This window comes from Episyrphus balteatus, chromosome 4 (genome assembly GCF_945859705.1).
Source record: "Episyrphus balteatus chromosome 4, idEpiBalt1.1, whole genome shotgun sequence".
In the NCBI taxonomy this organism is placed as follows: domain Eukaryota; kingdom Metazoa; phylum Arthropoda; class Insecta; order Diptera; family Syrphidae; genus Episyrphus; species Episyrphus balteatus.
Genome location: NC_079137.1, coordinates 35,434,886 through 35,461,593, shown reverse-complemented (window position 1 = coordinate 35,461,593; position 26,708 = coordinate 35,434,886). Strand labels below are relative to the sequence as shown.

At 31.4% G+C, this 26,708-nt stretch overlaps 1 protein-coding gene across 1 annotated transcript; it reads left to right on the top strand.

Annotated features, from left to right (window-relative positions):
• The first annotated feature begins 1,590 nt into the window (after positions 1–1,590).
• LOC129919144 (glycosylphosphatidylinositol anchor attachment 1 protein) lies at positions 1,591–10,383 on the top strand. The gene is made up of 5 exons (XM_055999994.1): positions 1,591–1,863; positions 1,927–2,277; positions 2,335–2,526; positions 9,047–10,143; positions 10,211–10,383. The coding sequence occupies exons 1-5, from the start codon at positions 1,686–1,688 to the stop codon at positions 10,337–10,339; spliced, it is 1,947 nt and encodes a 648-aa protein (XP_055855969.1). The 5' UTR covers positions 1,591–1,685; the 3' UTR covers positions 10,340–10,383.
• Positions 10,384–26,708: the final 16,325 nt, after the last annotated feature.

The window sequence follows — 26,708 nt, the reverse complement described above, 5'->3', positions numbered from 1 at the left end:
TTGGTAATTTCTGTAAAGCTTCTATAAATTCATTAAACAAACTTATCCGAAAAAACAGGATTTCTTCGGTTCAGTTTCTTTAACAGTATTTAAGATGTTAAACAAGTTCAAAGCAATTATAGCCTTTTCCCACCAGAACCAAAACGCCGTTTTCGGCAAAAAAAAAATCAAAAACCTAAAATGTGTTCCCACCGGAAATTTTCAGGTTTTCGTTTGAGGTTTTAAGGCTTGGCCACACCGGAGGGTATGCGGTAGCGGTACGGGTAGAGGTAACGGTACTTGTATGAAAAAAATTCCAAACTGACATATCAACGTTCAGATGTTGAATTTTTTTCATACAAATATCGTTACCTCTACCCGTACCGCTACCGCATACCCTCCGGTGTGGCCAAGCCTTTAATTATTTTAATTATGCAACACCCCAGACCCCTTCAAATTAATGGCAAACAAAGAACTCTCTTGAACGGTGTTCTATTATTTTTTATTAAACAAGTAAAAAGAAAACATCTAGTAGCACATAAATAGTAAATAAAATTTTATGAATACATTTTTTTTTCGTTTAATTTGATGACCATTTCTTCCAAATGCCATAGATCAAGTCATCAGACAACATCTTATTCTTGTTTCGTGTTTTCTTTAAAGACAGAGAAAGACAAAGATAGTTTTAGTTCACCCAAATTCATTTTTAGTACACCTCCATAGAGAGCTGAATTGTTTCACTTTTCAGGTTTTGAGTGGTTTTATATAAAACTTAGAACAAATCTGCTGAGCATAAATGTATGGTAAAACCTGAGTTTTGGTGCAGGTTTTGGATTTTTTTTATTGCGAAAACCGCGTTTTAGCTCAGTGGGAAAAGGCTATTTAATTCTAAAGCAATTCTCAATACAAGCTGTATAAAAAGTAGTACCTGCTAGATTTCAATTTATAGAAGCTGTTGTGTTAGTTGGGTGTGTAGCTGATTTCATCCAAACGAATAAAAAATTATCTCACTTAAGCCTTAACTACAATGACCTAAAAACTGAAAAAGTGCCGTTGTAGTTATACCTTTAGGGCCAGTTGTACAAATATTTAATCCGTGGTTCAGCAACCTTTATCTTCTGAATTCGGAGGGAATATTGAGTTTTAACATTAGTTCCAGGTCCATATATAGCTGCGTTCCTTTGGAAATATTTATCTACTTTTTAGTACTTAAAGCTGCTTTGAACTACTTTCTCAGTATAGCAAAGTAGTTCAAAGTAGTTTTAAGTACTAAAAAGTAGATAAATATTTCCAAAGGAACGCAGCTTATGTAAAAATAGCCACATCCATGCTTGAACCAAGGTTGACCCGCAGCTAATCCACCGAAATCGGCGGCTTAAATTCCTGACCCGAGGCTGAACCACATTTGTACAACTGGCCATTGAAATTATTAACGAAACTGTGTCATGCCCTAGTCGAAAAAAAAAACAACTCATAAAAATAATATTTACTGCACACCTGCCCTTAAACTTAAAAAAATCCCACTATTCATAAACTTCCTATTTTTTTTGACATAAGCATACCACGCCATTTAACACTAGCGGTATAAACAAAACTTCATATTTTTTTCAACAAATAAAAAATATTCGGCAAAAATTTTCAGAAATATTCGCTCGCAGACTTGAGGGTGTATCCCGAATAAAATTTTGTCTTAAAACCTATACAAAATGGGTCTCCTAACTAATCCATCTTTAAATCAAAGAAGCAAATTTGGTCGTACTTTAATCAAACACAACCGAAAATTATGTTTTGTTCTTTACATCGCCGGATTGGTGTGGTTTGTCTGCTTGGGTCATCCAGATTTTAATCATTCAACTTATTTATCAGAAAATGCTTTATCACCTGGTTTGTATAACTTAATATTGGTCACATAAATGATTTAATCAATATTTTATCGACGAAAAAAAGGTTTAGTTTATTCCGAACTGAAACCCGATTCCGGTCGATTGGCACAGACTTATTTGGAAGAATTGAAAAAAGAACGAGAAGATCATCGAGCTAATATGCCTTATGCCTGGATTCAAGCTAAAATGAAACAAATCGGTTTGGAAACTCATGTTCATAATTTCACATTGAATTATCCTTTTGGTGGAGGAAAAGTCTTTCAGGGGAAGAATGTTTATGGAATACTCCGAGCACCTAGAATCGGTTCAACTGAAGGAATTGTCTTTTCAGCTCCATATCGACCACCAAATTCGGTTCATGCTGATATAACCGCAAGTGTTCCATTACTTTTGGCCTTTGCAGATTTTGCACGCAGTAAGTTTGGTTTCAAGTTAGATTTTGATAGTTTTTGAGAAACATGTTTATTGACAGGAAAGAACTATTGGGCCAAGGATTTGATATTCCTTGTAACTGAACAAGAGCAATTGGGTGTTCACGCGTGGTTGGAAGCTTACTACGGTGGAGGTATGGGTGACAAATCAGTACTAAACAGTGGCAACTTGCCTGCCAGAGCTGGAGCTCTACAAGCAGCATTGAATTTAGAAATTCAAGATTTTGATGCTGGTATGAAAACTTTTACAAAAAACATGGTGTCCGCTAAACTGAAAAGTCAGGGAACACAATTTTGATCAGGAAAAGTTAGGGATTTTGGGAAGAGGTCATAAGGATTTGTTCTATATCACTTTTTTTTGAATATTTGCTAGGAAAAAAATGTATAGTTACAGGCAGCGAACGTATTTTTCTAACTTCGTTATCGTAAGAAAGTATAGAATTTTTACATACATAATTCATGTCTCCCTGATTCTAAATTTCAATTTAGTTTTTTTTTACTCGTTAGTCGTTAGTTCCTTTTCTGCCTTTTTTACTCATCAGTGACTTTTTTTTTTGTATATTTTTGGCAATTTGGTTTGCTTTTTTTAAATCGAAAGAATCTAAATTTCTATGTACCATAATAGCATGAAATTTAGTTCACTTCAATTGAGATTATTTCGCTTTGAAATATGGCCGTAACATAATCTTAAGAAAACAAAATAGCTTGAACTGAACACATTAGAAAAAGGAAGATTGAGTGTTTACTTTTCTTTTCTAAATTAAATTTCTTATTTTTTTTCTCAATTTTTGAATTTTGTTTGACTTCAAAACCCAAATTTTCGAAACCTTGCGTAAATCAGGTAGTTTTGAGAGACTGTAAATGTATATGTATATATTATGTATTTACTTTTATGTTTAAATCTTGTAGTAGAGTAACTAAAGCAAATTATTAGGGAACCCGGCCGAACAGCTCTGATTTTGACGATTTTTTTTTTCAAACGTAGGTAATTAAAAATACTTTAAAAACTATAGATTAAAAATTGCCGGTGTTGCCGTATTGTTTTTTAAAATTAAAATTAATTTTTTTTTAACAAAACCATTTTTTTGCTTAAATTTCATAAAACAAATGATAGCAAAAGATTCTCTAGGTAATTTAAGGAAAATATATAAAAGGCAGTAAGGGACAATCTTCCATCGTTTAAGCGATAAATGCAATTTTCTAACATTCTGACCTCAAACACAAAAAAAATATTTTGAAAACAACGGCAACACCTACAATATTTTAAAATACATTTTTAAAAAGCCAGAAGCTCATTCTTATCTCTTAAATTTAAATCCACTAAATTTAGCTAAGACTTTTTGAAAAAATGGTCCTCAAACTCAGAATTAAAAAAAAAAATGTTATTAGAAAAATTTAAAATGACTTTTTTCCAAACTTTTTCTAATAAAATATGAATTTATTTTAAAAAAAATTTTTGGCCATAAATATTATCAGTTGAATTTCGAAGCAAAAAAGGTAAAATATATCACACTTTTGAAAAAAAATGAAAAATTACTTCAATTTCAATGGTTTTTTTTTATTAAAACTGAATTTTTGCATTGAAATAATTAATTTTCTCAAAGTCTGTGGTAAATAGGAACTTTAAATTTTTGCTATTTAACTTTCAACAGTAAGGGTTATTAAATGAATAAAAAATAATTTTATGTTTAGATGTTGAACTTTAAAAAAAAATAAGTTACATTTTTTTTCAAAACTTTTATTAAAAAAAGTTCTTCGAAAATGAAATACTTTTTAATTTTTTTCATAAACCGTAATACATATTGACATTTCCTTTTATAATTTGAAATCATAATAAATGCGGCCAAAAAAATTTGAAAATAAATGCATTTTATATTACGACCAAGTTTAAAAAACGACATGTTAAAATTTTTTCAATAATTTTTTTTTCAAAAATCTGAGTTCAATTACCATTCTTTCAAAAGCCGTTCATTCAATTAACTCAATTTTAATTTTACATATATGACTAAGCTTCTAGCTTTTAAAAAATGTATATTTGAATATTGTAGGTGTTGCCGTTGTGTTTGAATCAATTAATAAGAAAATTGCATTTATCGCTTGAACTATGGAAGATAGTCCCTCACTCCCATATATTTTTTTTCCTTGAATTTCCTAGACAATCTTTTGGCATCAATTAATTTATGAAATTTAAGAAAAATTTTTGAAAAAAATTTGTTTTTGTTCACAAAAATCTTCAATTAAATTTAAAAAATCAAAACGGCAACACCGGCAATTTTTAATCTATAGACTTTAAAGTATTTTTAATTACCGACGTTTGAAAAAAAAGATCATCAAAATCTAAGCTGTTCGGCCGGGTTCCCTAATATTGCCAATTTTTGAGCTTTAGTTACTCCACTATTGGCAAGTGTTCCCCTTTTTGAAGAATATCAAAGAAAATGAACTATTGAAAATTCACTACTTTGTTAAACTTCATTTAGAGACTGAAAATAGTTGAACAAATAAATTCTGTAATTAATGGCCATATCAACTCCAGACTTCCCGAAAACATTGAAGTGAATAACTTCGACAGTTTCAAATTGGGGTTACTCGTTTCTGCTCAAGTAAAGAGGTCTTTCAGCTCATTTAAGAAGATTCTTGGAGAAAATCGCTGGAGGCTGTTTCCTTTGAACTTTTTTCTTTTTATTTAATAAATGCCTTTTTCGCCTTTATTTTATTTTTATAAGTTTTTTTTTTTTTTAATTTCTTAGGTCATAAAAATTCTTTCCCTGATTATACATACGTTATCAATCACGGCATCGTGCTTTACTTTCACGATAAACTCCTTGAAGCTGTAAAGTGTAAATAAATCTGTAAAGTAGCTCAAAAAGGACAAATGAATTTCGTTACTTCGATGAAACGAAAGGCATAACCTGTTAAAGAGATATATTTCATGGGATTATTTCTTCACTTTGCAAAAAGATTTTCCGAAAACGCAACCTTTCGAAAACCTCAATTTTTTTTTAAAGACGAGTTCTTGGAGCCTAAGCTTATACACTATTACATCGGAATTTGAACCTTACTTAACAAAAATATCAAGAAAAACCATTAGTTTTTTACTGATATGAAGACTTATGTACTTATATTTATAAAAGCTAACTATTACGTTTATTCAAAAAAAATCACTTACTATTTTACAAAAAAGTTGGGAGCAAGAGCTCTAGTTTTTGAGCTCAACTCATCACTTATTTCGCTATAAAGTCTCAAAAACTTATTTTGAATGAAATTCTTTTTGATGTTTGATCTAAAATATAAATATATTTTTCAGTAATATTTTGCTTTATTTTATCCAAATCAGTAGTCGAAAAATGGAATTAACTTCAAATCTGCTTCATTAATAAGTTACGTTAACCACTAAGATTTTGAGATATCATAAATTTCTATTTCAAATACTATTATTTTGAAAAAAAGAAAAAAATAAATACATTTAAGACGATAAAATATGAGTATTTTTGTCAAAAAAAAAAAAAAAAAAATTGAACGGCATTGTGATTCGACACCAAAATTTTAAAAAGAAATAACCTTTACACAAAGAAATTTCAAAATCTGCTTCATAGTCTCTATAATTCTAATCGTAGAGGCGATGAACTGAACGTAAATGCGTGTACAGTTGCAACTGCGATTTTTAATAAGCAATACACAAACTTTGTTTGTTTTTAATGAAACAACATATAAACTATAAAGTTTATAATTTTTATTTCAATATATAGATAGATAGATCTTTAAAAAATACAAAGTATGTTCTTTTTGACTGACATTTAATAAACTCCATTCAAGAATGTACATTTCTTATAATATATCATACATATACAGGGTGATTCAGGAGTAATGTGCCAAAAAGCTAGAGCGTGTAGGTTAGGTCGAGACAAGAAAAAAATCGTATCGGAGGGGGGGGGGGGTCTATTCCCCCCCGTTTAGCGGGGAGGGGCACTTTAAGAAAAAATTGACTTATTTTGGAAAAAAAATTATTTAAAATCAACGGTTATACTTACAATAACGTGTTACACCTTTTTGTAAAGCCAAAACCCTAGTCTTTTACAAACATTTTAAACAAAGCCATTTTATGGCACAGTTTTTGAAAAATTAATTTTTAAAATCAAAATTTTGAAAAAAAAAAATTTCAAAGTAATTTTTTTCAAAATTTCATGTAATTAAGTACTAATTTAGTTTTTAAAATTCGATGCTTTTCTTCATTTTTAAACAAAAACAGAAAACCAGATTGAAAAATATCAAAAAACCAAAACTACTTTTTTCTAAAAAACCTCTTTATTTTTGTTTTTACATGGCTGGACTTATTGATAAATTAATTTATAAAAAAAATAACCATTCGTCAACTATTTTTTAAACATTCAGACTTAAGTAAGGATACATTAAAGTGATACCGTATTGGATTAACCCTGAATTGATCAACTTTTTTCATTGATAACACCTGAAAACTTACCTGAGCATTTTTCTTACTATGGCTGGGGTGCTCGCCGCCCATGGATTCTAGCTTTAAGGGCTTTCAGGCAATAAAATCGCAATTTCTTCATGGAAATTGAATAACAAATAATAATGTACATCCAAAAGATTAATCGAGGACAAGAAATGGCAAATACGAAGGAAAAGAACTCAAATGTTATCTAGGGAAAAAATGATTCTCTTGAAACCTTTAAAAATCAAAGAATATGATTTAAATAGTCCTTTTTTTTATTTTGAACTGCTTGGGCATGTACTATTTCATTGTTTTTCATTAAAATAAAACAATTATACTGCCTTAAGACGCTTACAGCTAGAATCCATGGGCAGCGAGCACCCCAGCCATAGTAAGAAAAATGCTCAGGTAAGTTTTCAGGTGTTATCAATGAAAAAAGTTGATCAATTCAGGGTTAATCCAATACGGTATCACTTTAATGTATCCTTACTTAAGTCTGAATGTTTAAAAAATAGTTGACGAATGGTTAATGTTTTATAAATTAATTTATCAATAAGTCCAGCCATGTAAAAACAAAAATAAAGAGGTTTTTTAGAAAAAAGTAGTTTTGGTTTTTTGTTAATTTCTCGAAAATCACAAGATATTTTTCAATCTGGTTTTCTGTTTTTGTTTAAAAATGAAGAAAAGCATCGAATTTTAAAAACTAAATTAGTACTTAATTACATGAAATTTTGAAAAAAATTACTTTGAAATTTTTTGTTTTCAATTTTTTTTTCAAAATTTTGATTTTAAAAATTAATTTTTCAAAAACTGTGCCATAAAATGGCTTTGTTTAAAATGTTTGTAAAAGACTAGGGTTTTGGCTTTACAAAAAGGTGTAACACGTTATTGTAAGTATAACCGTTGATTTTTAATAATTTTTTTTCCAAAATAAGTCAATTTTTTCTTAAAGTGCCCCTCCCCGCTAAACGGGGGGGAATAGACCCCCCCTCCTCCCATACGATTTTTTTCTTGTCACATTACTCCTGAATCACCCTGTATACAATATACAGGGTGTCCCAAAAGTAATGGATGAAACGAAATATGCTGATAGGCCAACCTTAGGGCTCTCAGAATTTGGTAACTTGTTCATCCCAAATCCTTACGGTTTTCGATTTAATGCAGTTTTTGTGAAATTTCGAAAAATCCCGACTTGGCAACAGTATTTTGCTTCCTCCGCTCATAATTGATTTTTGTTTTTTACAATTCTTTCACTAAAACATTGCCTAATAATAAGAAATAACTAATTAATCAAAATATTTTTTATTTGATACGCCATTTTGCTGCAAGTTAATTAACAGTTCCATGTTTTATAAAAACTCAATTTCTTACTTTTATTTCAGAGCATCATCCCGAAAAAAATTTGTATGGTGTGACACTGGTTTATTATTTTAAAAACTTGCCGTGTTATTGCAGTTTTCAAAAATGTATAAAAGTTTCCAAAGTTGAAATTAGAACGAAAGATATTACAATTTGAATGCAAAAAAACAGGGCTTTTCAGAGAAAAATAACAAACAAAAATCGAGGCTTTTTTTCAAAAAGAAATAAACAAACAACAATCGAGAAAATGTGTTTATTTTTCTTTGTTATTTTTCTCTGAAAAGCCCTGTTTTTTTGCATTCAAATTGTAATATCTTTCGTTCTAATTTCAACTTTGGAAACTTTTATACATTTTTGAAAACTGCAATAACACGGCAAGTTTTTAAAATAATAAACCAGTATCACACCATACAAATTTTTTTCGGGATGCTGCTCTGAAATAAAAGAAAGAAATTGAGTTTTTATAAAGCATGGAACTGTTAATTAATTTGCAGCAAAATGGGGTATGAAATTAAAAATATTTTGATTAATTAGTTATTTCTTATTATTAGGCAATGTTTTAGTGAAAGAATTGTAAAAAACAAAAATCAATTATGAGCGGAGGAAGCAAAATACTGTTGCCAAGTCGGGATTTTTCGAAATTTCACAAAAACTGCATTAAATCGAAAACCGTAAGGATTTGGGACGAACAAGTTACCAAATTCTGAGAGCCCTAAGGTTGGCCTATCAGCATATTTCGTTTCATCCATTACTTTTGGGACACCCTGTACATACATAAACGTACCTACTAATGAAATGGTATTTCAAAACAATGTTTTTAAATTTTTTGGTCAGGAAAAATTTTGAAATCGGTACTAGGGAAAATTAGAGAATTTTATTTTGTCAAATAGTGGACACCATGCAAACGAAAAAATCCTTTTTAGTTTAACTTTATCTTTCCACAGAGTACATCGACGTCAAGATTGAAGGTCTGAATGGACAACTACCAAATCTGGATATGTTCAATTTAGTTCAACGCTTGGCCGTTCGCGAGGGTATATCATCGGGTTACAAACAGATTCCAAGAAAGAAGCGCAAAGCATCCCAGACTACTGTCAAAGAAAATCTTAAAAACATTCTCGCTATGATTGCTAGTCAGGCAAATGGTGTCCCAACTGGAAATCATGGACTCTTTCATCGACATCGCATTGAATCACTTACTCTAGAGGCTGTAAAAGGAACTTCCTCAACTAACTCGAACAGCAGGAACATAGCTGCTGCTGTAATTCTCTTGAAAACCGTCGAAGGAATTTCTAGAAGTTTAAATAATCTTCTCGAGCGATTCCATCAAAGTTACTTCTTTTACATTCTAGTCCAAAATGACAGATTCATATCGATTGGTGACTTTATGCCATGTCTAGCTCTAATGGCTGGTCCATTATACATCAAAGCCTTCCTGCTTTGGCTGAATTTGAATAGCGTTGACGAAGAAGATTCCGATTCTGAGAAAAAGACAAAGGCAAAAGAGCAAGAAAAAGAACTACCATACATAAAAGTCTTGATTTTCATGGGAATGATAGCACTTCTTGGAACTATAGCCAATCTTCTGCCACTAAATAAATTTCTAGGCAATTTCTTTGCCGAAAATGATATAACCACACCGATTGGTGTGACATTCTTCCTTTCGTTTATCACAGTTCTTGGACTCTTTATGCCATTCTTCATTCACTTGGATCCTGCTGGTTTGGAATTACTCCATGTTGGATCACTTTTAGCTTTAGGATCGGCATTGCTTGTTATTGGCTTGCTTAATTTTGCTCTAGGATTTTTCATAGCTGTGGCAAGTTGTCCTTTAGCCATTCTCATCAATACGAAACATGGAAATTCTTTTAAATTCTTCACAACAATTTATACATTCCTACTGAATCCTTTGGTTGTTATTTATTTGCAAGTTTTAATTCTGACAATGTCGACATTCAACGAACTTTCGTTGGGTAGTGTGTGTCTTAAAGCTTTTAATGCATCAATGGACGCCATAACTTATGGACTAGTTGATTCTATTGTGAGTTTATTTTAACATACTCGTAACGTAACTATTTTTGAAAATTGAAAATTACTTTTATTTTTAGATTTACGGAAATTGGCTGTTTACAACATTGACCAGTGTTTGTTTTCCTATTTGGGTGCTGTTTTGGTCTCTTAACTTAATTTCCGATGATGTCAGTCATTCCAAGTCTAAGAAACTTAAAATGAAGTGATGTATTTTGTATTCACATTCGTTATTTTATTTTTGTAATTATTTATTTAAAAAAATATGATAAAAAAAAAATAAATAGTTAAACACAAAATATGTATTGAATCTGTGTAGGGATTGAAATATTTATTGTTTTTTGAAATTTTCCTAGTTTATCACAAATCCTTCGTTTGTTATTTATGAAGAGGTTATCTAAAGGCTTTGTTTGAGTACTTTTGTTTAAGATTCTGGGATTGCAATCACTTTGTATGAAGGTAAAAAAAATTAAACAGCTGACGCGCGTCTTTTTTGAAAAGTGGCAAGCGTCATTTTACAAAATCGATTTAAATCCAATATTAATAACGTTTTCGTCTAATTTATCCTCGTATTTTGATAATTTTTAAAATACTTTGTATGGTTAAAAAATAAACTATCAAGTACATATCAACAAATATATTAAAAAAAACTTGTATGCCAGGAAGATGGTTAGTGTTACCTTTGCCTTGAAACCAAAAAAAATTCTTTAACTTGCTGACCAACACACCAACGAAGAGGACTTTAGGAAAATATCACGTCTAGCGCTTCTAACTGTCAATATTTGACCCGGAAGACCTACATAAATATATTTTGAATGTTAACGATTCTACATTTAAATTCTACTGTTTATACAGAAAAGACCTACACTGCCGCTCATCTGAATAAGTTCACATTTTAGTTCATCTTACTTTTAGCCTGTCTTGGTATTTAATGCAATGGCACATCTTTTTTATATATGACACGAGAGAACATCTTTATGCGCTTAGTTTAGGAGAAAAAAAAAATGTCCTAGGGCCTACCGTTCTTCTCACACGGTAGCTAGACCAAATCTAGTCATAAAATCAAGCATATTTTTTGGCTCATCTGAATAGGTTCAAAAGCAAAAATGATAATAAATTATGAGTTGCATGGGTCAGTTGGACTCAAAATTGTGTCTATCAATAAATCTGATTGTGTATTACGTGTAAGGATGAAAACTGGTCTTGAAAAAGCCTTAGGCGCGAAAAAAATGAAGAAAATAAAAGAAGTCTTTGAATTAGGCCGAAACTAACGATGCATTATGACACAAGTTAAAATTTAGTAAGCAGTTATTTGCGCAATATCCAAGGGTATAGAAACAACATTAAAAGTCGATGTAACTCAGTCACAACATGGGCCGATGGATGTGCAATGGTCAGAACAGCATGACTTCGCGCTAAAAATTAAGCTAAAAACCGGTATAAAATGCAGTTTAACGACGGCAAAACGGGTTGTCAGAAATGGTAAACAATTGAGAAGAATAAAACTTCTCAAAAATTACCACTTTACAAACCACGAAAAGAAACCAACTGACCCATGCAACTCATAATTTATTATCATTTTTGCTTTTGAACCTATTCAGATGAGCCAAAAAATATGCTTGATTTTATGACTAGATTTGGTCTCCTAAACTAAGCGCATAAAGATGTTCTCTCGTTACATATATAAAAAAGATGTGCCATTGCATTAAATATCAAGACAAGCTAAAAGTATGATGAACTAAAATGTGAACCTATTCAGATGAGCGGCAGTGTATGTATATAGCTACAACCCACAAAACAGTAGAATTTATTTTACATAAGAAGGTCACGATAAAAGTAATAGAGTTACTTTTGATTTGACACCAATATCGTTTTTTAGATCTATGAGATACACAATGCACTTTGCCCCACCAATCATGCTAGGATGCGGACGGGAAGAACTGTGATTTTCGTACCTACTAATAGCCACCTTTCACTTCCAGTTCAAAATTTATTTTCGTTAGCTCGATGAGTACCTAAAGCATTTCTGTTTCTGCAGTGCAGTCTGTAAGGTTTTAAATACAAACAAATTATTTAAAAACTGTGTAATAAAATTGGATATTAGAACCTAATTTTTTTTGTATTGAAAAAGGCCTGATTAAAAAAAACCTACGACAGAATTTTTAACTGTGTAGGATAGGAGCCCATCCAGACTAAACTATAGGCCTATAGAAAGTCTGTAAAGTGAGGGAGCTCTTACGTTTCTGAAAAAAAAACTAAATTTCTTAGCTGGTTTTAATTTCTTAAAGGTCATAGTGCGAATGTATGTCTTCAGATTTGATTGGAGATTGGACATGTTTGTTGTACTTCTTTGGCCCAGGTGTCATATAATTTTGAATGTACAATGTACAATTTGAGGGTGATTTATTTTGTTAAATTATTAAGTTGCGGTTACGCTTAAATTAATGAATTTTTGTTGGGTATGCAAAAAAAAGGCCAAAACTCGCTTAAGAAATTGACTAAAAATTTTCTTTAGAAGTACATACCTACATAATTCAGCAACCCGAACTCCTAAAAACGTATGGTTTCCAGTTATGAATAGGGTCTAAAAAGTCCTTTCTTTGTCTCATTTGATGGATTTGGAGAAAATTTTTGAAAATTCCGTATTTTTAGACAAGGGATAATTTGCGAAAATCTTAAAAAAATAGATTTGTAATTTTTTCACTAGAATGCATAGGCCAGTTCACTGTGATCTCATATCTGTAAAGCAAAGAGTATTTCGGGACTTTGATCCGAAAATATCTGCTTCCGAATGAAAAAAAAAATATTTCGATTGCAAATAATTCAGCAATCCGAACTAATACAAACTTTTGGTTTTCAGTTATGAATAGAGTCTAAAGAGTCCTTTCTTTGGATGTCTCATTCCATGGATTTGGAGAAAATTTTTAAAAATTACGAATTTTTAGACAAGATCATTTTCGAAAATCTTAAAAAAATAAATTTGCATGAAATCAACCGATTTAAACTTCCAAGACTTTCCCCAAAAACGTAGGTACATAGCCTCTTTGTTAGTTTATGTGATTTGCAAGCCAAGTTTTTTCCTGTTTTGATTGCAAACTTCAAAAAAACACCTTGGTGCACGTACCTACACACACATAGTCATATAGTCAATACAAAACTTATACATTTATACGTTTGAAGATAAATGTACATGTTTGCGCAATGCATATAAATTTCATGCCTCAAAATTCTTGTTTTGCTTGATGAAAAATTAATCAAGGCACCGAATGCAGTGCAAAGGGATGTGATGGACTTCGGCGACGTTGATGAGTTTTATACCCCCTCCCTACTACCTTACCTACTGCATTCTCTTGGCAAAGAGGCCATCGTCATAGTTTTCACTCCTTTAGACTCAATTTTTTTTTTAATTTTTATTTTTCACAGAAATAGTTTTTCTATTTTGTTGTTGTTTTTGTTGTTTTATTTTTTTATATTCCTTTGTGAATGTGAATGCACTTCCATTTTAGTCATCATCCTCTTTGAGTTTGTTATTTTTCTTGTTTTTTTTTTTTTTTAATATTTATTTTTTTTAAAGCTTAAAGCCAGGTCATTAATGGAACACCCCATTTTTTTTTTTGATTTGTTGGTTTCATCAGACGTCCTGTTTTTCCCGATTTTTGTTTTGCTATTCCTCTAGATATTTTGTTTCATAGATTTGCACTTTTTTTCTTGTTTTTGAATCATTTAAATTAATTGAAGATTCAAAGAGAAAATAGAAAAGTGCAATTTGTTTTTTTTTTTTTTTTTAACGGAAAGAAACAAAAACAGATGAATCTTACTTTTGGTTTTGCTTTATGCATAAATTAAAAACAAAAATAAGTCTTAGGTATAGATACTAAACTTTAATTTTAATATTTAAAATTTTTCATCAGTTTCGAGGATCATTCCTTTTTATTTAGGTTATGTAGAATACAAAAGATACTTAGAAATATGATTTTAAATCGCATCATTCGAAAGTAAAAATTTAAGTTATAAGTTCGTTCGATTTTTACAATGCCTGATTGCTTTACCAAAGAATCTTATTCAATTTTGTTTGCAAAATGATCATCTGGCTTTGGAAATTGCTTCAACAGACCTTCTGTGATCAGACTATCGTAAACAAAGGTATATGAAAGGTATAAAATATTTATTGATTCGAGAAAGCTTGAAGACTTGGCCTTCCTATCCTTCATGGGTTGCTGCGTCACAAACTATTATAAAATGGTCACTTGGTTTAAATAATAATATTGCGAGAGGAGAATTTTTAATATTCAGTTGATTTTTGTCAAATGAAAAAAAAAGTTACGTATACACCACAGTGACCCACTTGAACTATAGTTTACAAATACTGTATCTTTGACAATCAGGGAATATAATCAGATAATTTTGTTAATTATTGTACATTTGTGTTAAATTAATGATTAAGTTTGTTTCAAGTGCTCATTTAACGATATATTATATAGTTATATGGACCATTAAAAAAGCCTTTCATCCCAGTCATTCTGACCGTCGCGAAATACGAAATTCGTTTTATGTTAAGCTTTACTTACAACGACTTTTCGGTTTCAAAAATATAGAGTCGGATATTAATATTAGAATCCCGATGCGATTTGGTTGAGTTCAAAATGGCCAATTCTTTAGCTGGTTGAGATGTTCTTAGTTCAGTTGAACTGAGTTCAGTCGAAATTTAAGCTAGCCAAACTGAAAAGTTTACATAAATATGTACTAACTAAAGTACTTAAATTTTGATGTAAAACTGAATATTGAAAATGGGCAAAGTTCTTCCTAAGGAATTTCATTAAATTCAGAAATGGTTTTTTTTATAACAAAACGAATTTCCTTTTATTCAAAAATAGAAACAAAATTTTTTTGCTCCCCATCAAATCATACAAAACCAATTTCATCATGGTCTTTTTTCTTCTATTCAATTAACAAAAAAAAATCATATCATATTACTTTCAGTCATTTAACACATGGAATCTACTCAAAGCTTTTATTCTTTCAAAAAAAAAAAAAAAAAAAAACAAATACAAATACAAAACTGTTGTTGTAATCATAAATGAAATGAACAGATACAATATTCATCAATCTTCATAGCTCCATTTTGTTTTGGTTTGACAAAAAGCAACCTAATGATACCAAAAAGGTAATATAAATGTTGGCAGCATCATAACTCATATAGTCACTCACTCATACCTATTATATAACCCAGACCAACAGCACCACCACCACCCCTAGTCAAGTAGTCAAGGTTGACAAATTTCGATGATGTGAATTGTGAATTCTTCCACAATCTGTATGCGAGTAGAAACCTATTTTATACAATAAACCAACAAGTGTATACGAGAGAGTCAATGTACTCTTCCAGGTATAAGGAAATAAGAACAACTCAGAATTAGGTATGGAATAAGAAGTCTCCAAGAATACAATTTGTTTTTTGGTTTTCTATAAAGGAGGGCTTTTGAGGATTTCTTGAGATTTGCTAAATTTAATTAATTACCTACAGAGTTTGAGGGGGGCTTTACAAGAACTTTATTTGCGTAATTTGACTTAATCTTATATCCTATTCGGCAGGGATTTCTTTTTTGTAAGAGAATAGCGATCAAAATTTATGATTGAAATTTGTGTTTGGCGGGTATATGCTTTTTAATGTGTACAAAGAAAAACGGTGAAGGCGGTATGAACATTAATTTTTTCATTGTTTTAGCTACAAACGATAAACCTATTGAAAAAGAAACACTTATTCATAGAGTTTTTTATTTGCATATGAGGCTACAGTTTTCCATGACTTGAGTCCTTAAAGTGTACCTACAACAAGAAGGAAAGTAAAATAAGCAGGTCTTACATAAAATGAAACTTTTTGTGAAAAGGGTTTCAAGATTTGCCATGGACAAAGCGTTTTATTGCAATATTGTTGGAGTGTCCAACGCTCGGCATGTCTGGGCATACATGCACTAAAACACCATTGGCAGTAGTAGATATAGTATTCCATCTGACCTAACCTAACCTAACCTAACCTAACCTAACCTAACCTAACCTAACCTAACCTAACCTAACCTAACCTAACCTAACCTAACCTAACCTAACCTAACCTAACCTAACCTAACCTAACCTAACCTAACCTAACCTAACCTAACCTAACCTAACCTAACCTAACCTAACCTAACCTAACCTAACCTAACCTAACCTAACCTAACCTAACCTAACCTAACCTAACCTAACCTAACCTAACCTAACCTAACCTAACCTAACCTAACCTAACCTAACCTAACCTAACCTAACCTAACCTAACCTAACCTAACCTAACCTAACCTAACCTAACCTAACCTAACCTAACCTAACCTAACCTAACCTAACCTAACCTAACCTAACCTAACCTAACCTAACCTAACCTAACCTAACCTAACCTAACCTAACCTAACCTAACCTAACCTAACCTAACCTAACCTAACCTAACCTAACCTAACCTAACCTAACCTAACCTAACCTAACCTAACCTAACCTAACCTAACCTAACCTAACCTAACCTAACCTAACCTAACCTAACCTAACCTAACCTAACCTAACCTAACCTAACCTAACCTAACCTAACCTAACCTAACCTAACCTAACCTAACCTAACCTAACCTAACCTAACCTAACCTAACCTAACCTAACCTAACCTAACCTAACCTAACCTAACCTAACCTAACCTAACCTAACCTAACCTAACCTAACCTAACCTAACCTAACCTAACCTAACCTAACCTAACCTAACCTAACCTAACCTAACCTAACCTAACCTAACCTAACCTAACCTAATGATTAAGTTTGTTTCAAGTGCTCATTTAACGATATATTATATAGTTATATGGACCATTAAAAAAGCCTTTCATCCCAGTCATTCTGACCGTCGCGAAATACGAAATTCGTTTTATGTTAAGCTTTACTTACAACGACTTTTCGGTTTCAAAAATATAGAGTCGGATATTAATATTAGAATCCCGATGCGATTTGGTTGAGTTCAAAATGGCCAATTCTTTAGCTGGTTGAGATGTTCTTAGTTCAGTTGAACTGAGTTCAGTCGAAATTTAAGCTAGCCAAACTGAAAAGTTTACATAAATATGTACTAACTAAAGTACTTAAATTTTGATGTAAAACTGAATATTGAAAATGGGCAAAGTTCTTCCTAAGGAATTTCATTAAATTCAGAAATGGTTTTTTTTATAACAAAACGAATTTCCTTTTATTCAAAAATAGAAACAAAATTTTTTTGCTCCCCATCAAATCATACAAAACCAATTTCATCATGGTCTTTTTTCTTCTATTCAATTAACAAAAAAAAATCATATCATATTACTTTCAGTCATTTAACACATGGAATCTACTCAAAGCTTTTATTCTTTCAAAAAAAAAAAAAAAAAAAAACAAATACAAATACAAAACTGTTGTTGTAATCATAAATGAAATGAACAGATACAATATTCATCAATCTTCATAGCTCCATTTTGTTTTGGTTTGACAAAAAGCAACCTAATGATACCAAAAAGGTAATATAAATGTTGGCAGCATCATAACTCATATAGTCACTCACTCATACCTATTATATAACCCAGACCAACAGCACCACCACCACCCCTAGTCAAGTAGTCAAGGTTGACAAATTTCGATGATGTGAATTGTGAATTCTTCCACAATCTGTATGCGAGTAGAAACCTATTTTATACAATAAACCAACAAGTGTATACGAGAGAGTCAATGTACTCTTCCAGGTATAAGGAAATAAGAACAACTCAGAATTAGGTATGGAATAAGAAGTCTCCAAGAATACAATTTGTTTTTTGGTTTTCTATAAAGGAGGGCTTTTGAGGATTTCTTGAGATTTGCTAAATTTAATTAATTACCTACAGAGTTTGAGGGGGGCTTTACAAGAACTTTATTTGCGTAATTTGACTTAATCTTATATCCTATTCGGCAGGGATTTCTTTTTTGTAAGAGAATAGCGATCAAAATTTATGATTGAAATTTGTGTTTGGCGGGTATATGCTTTTTAATGTGTACAAAGAAAAACGGTGAAGGCGGTATGAACATTAATTTTTTCATTGTTTTAGCTACAAACGATAAACCTATTGAAAAAGAAACACTTATTCATAGAGTTTTTTATTTGCATATGAGGCTACAGTTTTCCATGACTTGAGTCCTTAAAGTGTACCTACAACAAGAAGGAAAGTAAAATAAGCAGGTCTTACATAAAATGAAACTTTTTGTGAAAAGGGTTTCAAGATTTGCCATGGACAAAGCGTTTTATTGCAATATTGTTGGAAACTTTTTGTGAAAAGGGTTTCAAGATTTGCCATGGACAAAGCGTTTTATTGCAATATTGTTGGAGTGTCCAACGCTCGGCATGTCTGGGCATACATGCACTAAAACACCATTGGCAGTAGTAGATATAGTATTCCATCTGACCTAACCTAACCTAACCTAACCTAACCTAACCTAACCTAACCTAACCTAACCTAACCTAACCTAACCTAACCTAACCTAACCTAACCTAACCTAACCTAACCTAACCTAACCTAACCTAACCTAACCTAACCTAACCTAACCTAACCTAACCTAACCTAACCTAACCTAACCTAACCTAACCTAACCTAACCTAACCTAACCTAACCTAACCTAACCTAACCTAACCTAACCTAACCTAACCTAACCTAACCTAACCTAACCTAACCTAACCTAACCTAACCTAACCTAACCTAACCTAACCTAACCTAACCTAACCTAACCTAACCTAACCTAACCTAACCTAACCTAACCTAACCTAACCTAACCTAACCTAACCTAACCTAACCTAACCTAACCTAACCTAACCTAACCTAACCTAACCTAACCTAACCTAACCTAACCTAACCTAACCTAACCTAACCTAACCTAACCTAACCTAACCTAACCTAACCTAACCTAACCTAACCTAACCTAACCTAACCTAACCTAACCTAACCTAACCTAACCTAACCTAACCTAACCTAACCTAACCTAACCTAACCTAACCTAACCTAACCTAACCTAACCTAACCTAACCTAACCTAACCTAACCTAACCTAACCTAACCTAACCTAACCTAACCTAACCTAACCTAACCTAACCTAACCTAACCTAACCTAACCTAACCTAACCTAACCTAACCTAACCTAACCTAACCTAACCTAACCTAACCTAACCTAACCTAACCTAACCTAACCTAACCTAACCTAACCTAACCTAACCTAACCTAACCTAACCTAACCTAACCTAACCTAACCTAACCTAACCTAACCTAACCTAACCTAACCTAACCTAACCTAACCTAACCTAACCTAACCTAACCTAACCTAACCTAACCTAACTTGTTTGAAACCCTTATAGTTTGCAATGAGAAGGAAAAGTGACGAAGAGAAAGAATGAATTTCGGGAGGCTTGTTATGCCTTGAATATTGAACCGGGCTTCGAAGGGTTCAAATTTTTTGTTGGAGCAACGTTGAGAAAAACCTATGGTCTGACCATTTTATAAAAACATCAGTAAAAAGCAGCTACATATTAATTGGAGTATCGTTTCAAATGAGAATTGGAATAAATGACTTGGTGCTGAAATTAAGGTACATATGTACCTACATATTTTATGAAATTATGTGTTTGAAATTTTGTTTTAATTGAACCACTATTCCTTAATTTACGCTACTTCAGGTAATTAGATTCAGACCGGCCGGCCTTAAAAAGCTTAATGTAATCAAATATGAAAACATTGAAGAGGAATTGAATGAACTTAATCCAAATAAAGAATGTTTGATTTCGTTCTCAGAAAGCATTGCTTTCTATTTGTTAATGCTCTCAAAAATTTTCTAGCTCAACGAGTAGTTCCTGGAAAATTCCAGTCATAACATTCTTTTGAGAGACCCAATTTTATTTCACCCTGACTAGGCCAGGATACTCGAAAACGAAAGCATAAATTGAAAAGTTTTTCTGCGAAAAAATATACCAGAATGAAAACGAATAAAAAAAATATTGACGTAGAGAGTAAGAGAAAATCGGGATACGTATAAAGCGCCCAAGTCAAAGTGAAATTAATTTATTTGTACAATCTATTTATGAAGTCCTTTTCCAAACAACTCAAACCGAACCGAACGAACCCCACAAGCCCACAACCCCGCAGCTCAACCAGAGTGCCAGCATCATCATCATTGACCAAACACCAGCGTTCACCAAGCCAAGTAGTGCCAATGCACTGGATAGCGTTGTGGCTAACTATTACAGGCTATGGCGGTGGATGCTAACTTAACTCACAGTCACAACTCTAAATTATTCCTGTCACCCAAAAACAGTATGCACCACACTTTAACGGTATGTAGTTTTAGCAACATACATATCAACTTACAGTGATGTTTAGACATTTTTTTTAATCAAACTATGAGGATGTCTGTCGAAACCAAATGACAGTTTTCGTACTATACTTAAAACGTCTTTATAGGCTATTGATTATGTCATTTAGAAAGGAACTAAGACGTTCACGGGTTTTTATTGCAGGAATCGTTCAATGGGTTATAAGAGAATATAAAACCGCGGAGTGCTATTAAATGAGAGGGTGGATACTGAAGATTGATTAAAATAACTTCATTTTAAAATTAATATTAAGTTTATAATTCTAGCTTTCGAAAAAAGTATCAATCAAAACTGTAAGTGTTGCCGTTGTTTTTTTAATAATAATTTTTTTTATTTTAAGTATTTTTTTTAGAAAATTGCCCCTCCCGCCAAAACGAGGGAACATAGACCCCCCTCCCATAGTAAACAATGATTGTATTTAACCCCTCTACAAAATCTCATTATCAGTTCTTGGTGCTTAAGTTATCGCACTTTCCCCTCAAATGTTTCTGTTTTACTTGAGTAAAACTAAAAATGCGAAAAAAGATAGATTAAAATGGCCATACTTCGGTAAATTTTCAATGAAAAAATTTAGTGAGCACAGCATTTTAAAGGAAATTTAATCTTCTTTTTTCTTTGGAGCAATGTTTATGCCTATCTCAACCCAAAAAAAAATGTACAACTAAAAAAGCAAAAAAAAAACTCAAAAAAATCAATTTTTTTGATATTTTTTTCATGATTGTTTCGACTATTTTGGTATGGAATTTTTTTTTCAATTTTTAAAAAAACATTATTCCAATAGAAAATTTAATTCTCTACAAAAAGTTTTATGTGCAATACATCAAAACTTTGCTTGGTTTACGAGGTATATTGAAAAAAACCCAAAAAGGGGGCTTTTGCACCCCTATCTTCAGTTTCCACCCTCTCATTTAATAACACTCCGCGGTTTTATCTTCTCTTTTATAACCCATTGAACGATTCCTGCAATAAAAACCCGTGAACGTCTTAGTTCCTTATTGCCATGTTTTTTTTCGACATAATCAATATCCTATTAAATTTTAGCTAAAAATCGCATAAAATAAAAAAAAAAACACATTTTAATCGGATGCAGCAGACTTTGATTTTGAATATAATTATTCGACTTAATTGTTCGACATTTAAAAAAAAAAAACAAGTTTTAGAGAAAACTCCTGCAAACTTTTACATTCTTTTACTTTTACAATTTTTATTTTTAAGAAAAAATGTTTTGATAATGAAAAAAAGTGCGTACAGAATTTTTAATTTACAGAATTTTAAAATACAGAATTTTGAATGTACAGAAAATACAGAATTCTGGAATCCGAATTTTGGCACATACAGAATTTTGACCCTAACCCAAAATACTTACGCGGAACGTGGTAGTGTATTTTTAAAGGACCTAACTGGAACACAAAAAATTTGGATAAAAGACTAAATCCATGTGGTATGGTTTATAGTTTAAATTCATAATACCTACCAGGGGCGGACTGGGAGTCAAAGGGCCTTCCGGGACTTTTAGGAAAAGGGCCACAAAATACTTACATAATTATTTACTTACTCGAAATATTTAAAAATAAAAGTTGATATGCAGAAATTGTTTTTTTATATACAGTGGTCGAAAAATAATTAGAAACAAGCTCTTTTTTTTTCAAAATGTATGTATGTTCTTAATATAAATAAAAAATATTAGAAATATTTTTTAACAGAGACATTTGAAGAGCTTGATGTTTTATTAACGATCTCGTCTTTATTGCACCTTCTTTTTCTAAAATATAAGGGGTTGGTCTGTCAGGAATATTTGTTAAGGACGTTTTATCTATTTTTTTGGAACATGTGGCAATTTACGAGGACTGCAACCACATTAACTGACTTATAGAAATTAGTCGGTGATAGTCCTTTTTATTAATTGTACCTACTTAAAATTAATTGACCAAGTTTGGAAAATGTAAATGCTAAAAATCATTTATTTTTTCAAATAAAAGCATTTATTTTTAAAAGTTTTCGTGAATTTATCCAGTGCTTTTGTTTGTCATGTTAAAGCTTCACAAGAAAAAGTTTTTTGAATAATGAACCCTTTAAAATTTCAAAACTTTTAATTACATGTTACAAAAAAAAAAATAATATTTTTAACAGTTACTAACAGTACCTTTTACTGAACCGGTAAATTAGGTACTTCGACATATTAATTAAATTTTATATCATTTTTTAAATTGATATTAAAATTCTTATAAAATTAAATTAAAAATATTTTTGTGAGTTATCAGGTACATAAAAAGCTTTGATATTCTAAGCAACTTTATCTATGCATTCTATTACGATTTTATAATGTTTTTTGTCCCGGATTTTGCTCCCAGAAATATGGTCACCGACGGTGACTCACCGTAATTATACCATAACTCGTGTTTGCTAAAAATTTGTTAAATATTTTGTATACAAAGGGTGTCCCAAAAGTAATGGATCAAACGAAATATGCTGATAGGCTAACTTTAGGACTCTCAGAATTTGGTAACTTGTTCATCTCAAATTCTTTTTTTCGATTCGATTTTCGATTTAATGCAGTTTTTGCGTAATTTCGAAAAGTCCCGACTTTGCAACTGTATTTTGCTCCCTCCACTCATAATAGATTTTTGTTTTTTACAATTCTTTCACTAAAACATTTCTTAATAATAAGAAATAATTAATAAATCAAAATATTTTTTGCTGCAAATCAATTAAGAGTTCAATATTTTTTAAAAACTCAATTTGTTACTTTTATTTCAAAATTTTGTCACCTAAATCTCTAATTAGGGGAGATTAGGTACTGTTGAAGCAAAGGACGGTTGAAACAATACAAGTAGCTCGAGAATCGTTAGTGATACAGTATGACTTATAGGGAATCGAATGTATTTGAAATTTCAATTGTTTGTCAAAAGAGCTTTTTTTTCGGAAAATGAGAGGAACTATGTGATCGAAGAGCTACCTTACGGAAAGGGTATGAAATATTGTTTCAGTGTATGTATTTGTTTTTAAAACATTGTGAAAATCGAAAGCTTGGTCTTGTTCAAGCTTTTTTAAAATGAAAGAGAGATATACAAACAAGCTACTAGGGGGAAGAAGAAAAAACATCGTGTTTACTTTTTTGTACTTTTTTGACTTTGTGTTTTGATAGTTCAGGCTTAACACAACAAATAAAGTACCTTGGCACCACTGTTTTTATCGAGAGAAAGTAAAATCTGGATAATTATCTGGATTTTTCAAAAATCTATACAGATAAAGTTTTTGTTGTTTTTTGCCTCGAAAGATTTATATAGGGCCCCCAAACAGAATTCGGTAGGAGTGTGTGAAGTTAGCCCCCCTTTTTTTGAAATTGTTATTTTTGAAAGTTGTTCCAGGTTGTTCCCGATTTGTTCCGGATTGTTCCAAATTTTTTTTGAAAAATTTTCAAAAATGGAGGTTTTAGAGCAAAAAAACCGTTTTTGACCTAGCCCCCCTTTTTTCGAAAATTGAAATTTTGAAAGTTGTTCCGGGTTTAAAAAGTTGTTCCGAACATTGTTCCAAATTTTTGGACCTCTAAGTTCAATATTTCGAAAGTTAGGGGCCAAAAACCAAAAAATTCTAGCCCCCCTTTTTTCGATTTTTTAGGTTTTTATATTTTTTTTAGCTTTAAAAAGTTGTTCTAAACATTGTTCCAAGAAATTGAGGTCCTAAAGTTTGTATTTTTAAAGATATGGCTTTGGAAACTTTTTTTCAAAAAACTAAAAAAACGACTTTTCCAATTATTATTTTCCAAATTTTTTTTCTGAAATCGAATATTTAACCATACATTCATATTTGGAGTGAGTTTCAGTCTTCTACAGTAAGAGTATCAACTCGAAAATGCACTTTCAAAATAAATCGTGATGTTTTCACATTTTCAAAAATTTCCATAGGCCCCCCTTTTTCGAAAAATAAAATTCCAAAAGTTGTTCCAAGTTGAACATTAATATTTCTAAAGCCAAACCAAAAATCGTTAAGAAAAACAAACAACTAGCCATTTAAACTAAAAAAAAAACGATTTTAGTAAACTCTTGCCCCAATTTTGCTCCCCTTTTGAAAATTTTAAGATCCAAAAATTAAAACAAATTAGTCTTCTGATTTTCTTTAACGTGTTAAAATATAATATGTTTCAAAGATATATCAACCCCCCAAAAAAATAAAAAACCCCCCACCACCCCCCAAATTCGAAAACCGAAAATCCAAAAACACACACATATGTATTATTATGAAAACCAAAATGTTCCCAAATTTTATCAAAAAATAATGAAAAATATGGATTTTAGAGCAAAAAAACTATTTTTACGATATTAGAAAAAACTTCTTATTGAACATCACAAATTTTCAAAAATTAAATTTTAAAAAACAATATTGTGATAATATAGTCCTTACAAATTAATTCCAGTTAAAACATAAGAAAAAAAAAATGTATATAAGTTTTTTTCGAAAACGTGCTCCCCCGACCCCCTTTTGACCAAAACTGAGAATATCAAATCGAGAATATCACTATACGAGTTTCATACCATAAAACTTAGACTTAGATACTTTAAAAAATAAAAAAAAAATTTACGATATAACAAAAAAAAAAAATTCTGGCTCCCCCTTTTCGAATTTCAAAAATCCAAAACTTGTTCCAGGTTGTTCTAGGGCTCTTCTAAATTGTTCCAGACTTTCGCTTCTTAATATTGATTTTTAGTATGAAAAATTTCAAAAAAATGCTCCCCCATCCCCCCTTTTGACAAATCCAAAATCTAAAAGTTGTTCCAAGTGCACAATCACTCAAATCCAATTGTTCCAAAGTTTCATTCAAAAATATTCAAAACTGAGCATTTTAAGCCAAAATTTCATTTAATATGGGAAAATCATGTTAAACTTGTTCTGGCTCCCCTTTTTCGAATTTCAAAAATCCAAAACTTGTTCCAGGTTGTTCTAGGGCTCTTCTAAATTGTTCCAGACTTTCGCTTCTTAATATTGATTTTTAGTATGAAAAATTTCAAAAAAATGCTCCCCCATCCCCCCTTTTGACAAATCCAAAATCTAAAAGTTGTTCCAAGTGCACAATCACTCAAATCCAATTGTTCCAAAGTTTCATTCAAAAATATTCAAAACTGAGCATTTTAAGCCAAAATTTCATTTAATATGGGAAAATCATGTTAAACTTGTTCTGGCTCCCCTTTTTCGAATTTCAAAAATCCAAAACTTGTTCCAGGTTGTTCTAGGGCTCTTCTAAATTGTTCCAGACTTTCGCTTCTTAATATTGATTTTTAGTATGAAAAATTTCAAAAAAATGCTCCCCCATCCCCCCTTTTGACAAATCCAAAATCTAAAAGTTGTTCCAAGTGCACAATCACTCAAATCCAATTGTTCCAAAGTTTCATTCAAAAATATTCAAAACTGAGCATTTTAAGCCAAAATTTCATTTAATATGGGAAAATCATGTTAAACTTGTTCTGGCTCCCCTTTTTCGAATTTCAAAAATCCAAAACTTGTTCCAGGTTGTTCTAGGGCTCTTCTAAATTGTTCCAGACTTTCGCTTCTTAATATTGATTTTTAGTATGAAAAATTTCAAAAAAATGCTCCCCCATCCCCCCTTTTGACAAATCCAAAATCTAAAAGTTGTTCCAAGTGCACAATCACTCAAATCCAATTGTTCCAAAGTTTCATTCAAAAATATTCAAAACTGAGCATTTTAAGCCAAAATTTCATTTAATATGGGAAAATCATGTTAAACTTGTTCTGGCTCCCCTTTTTCGAATTTCAAAAATCCAAAACTTGTTCCAGGTTGTTCTAGGGCTCTTCTAAATTGTTCCAGACTTTCGCTTCTTAATATTGATTTTTAGTATGAAAAATTTCAAAAAAATGCTCCCCCATCCCCCCTTTTGACAAATCCAAAATCTAAAAGTTGTTCCAAGTGCACAATCACTCAAATCCAATTGTTCCAAAGTTTCATTCAAAAATATTCAAAACTGAGCATTTTAAGCCAAAATTTCATTTAATATGGGAAAATCATGTTAAACTTGTTCTGGCTCCCCTTTTTCGAATTTCAAAAATCCAAAACTTGTTCCAGGTTGTTCTAGGGCTCTTCTAAATTGTTCCAGACTTTCGCTTCTTAATATTGATTTTTAGTATGAAAAATTTCAAAAAAATGCTCCCCCA

Coding starts and splice junctions, on each gene's coding strand:
- LOC129919144 (XM_055999994.1), top strand. CDS start 1,686: ATGGGTCTCCTAACTAATCCATCTTTAAATCAAAGAAGCAAATTTGGT. Junction 1,864..1,926: donor AGAAAATGCTTTATCACCTG/GTTTGTATAACT, acceptor GACGAAAAAAAG/GTTTAGTTTATTCCGAACTG. Junction 2,527..9,046: donor AATTCAAGATTTTGATGCTG/GTATGAAAACTT, acceptor ATCTTTCCACAG/AGTACATCGACGTCAAGATT.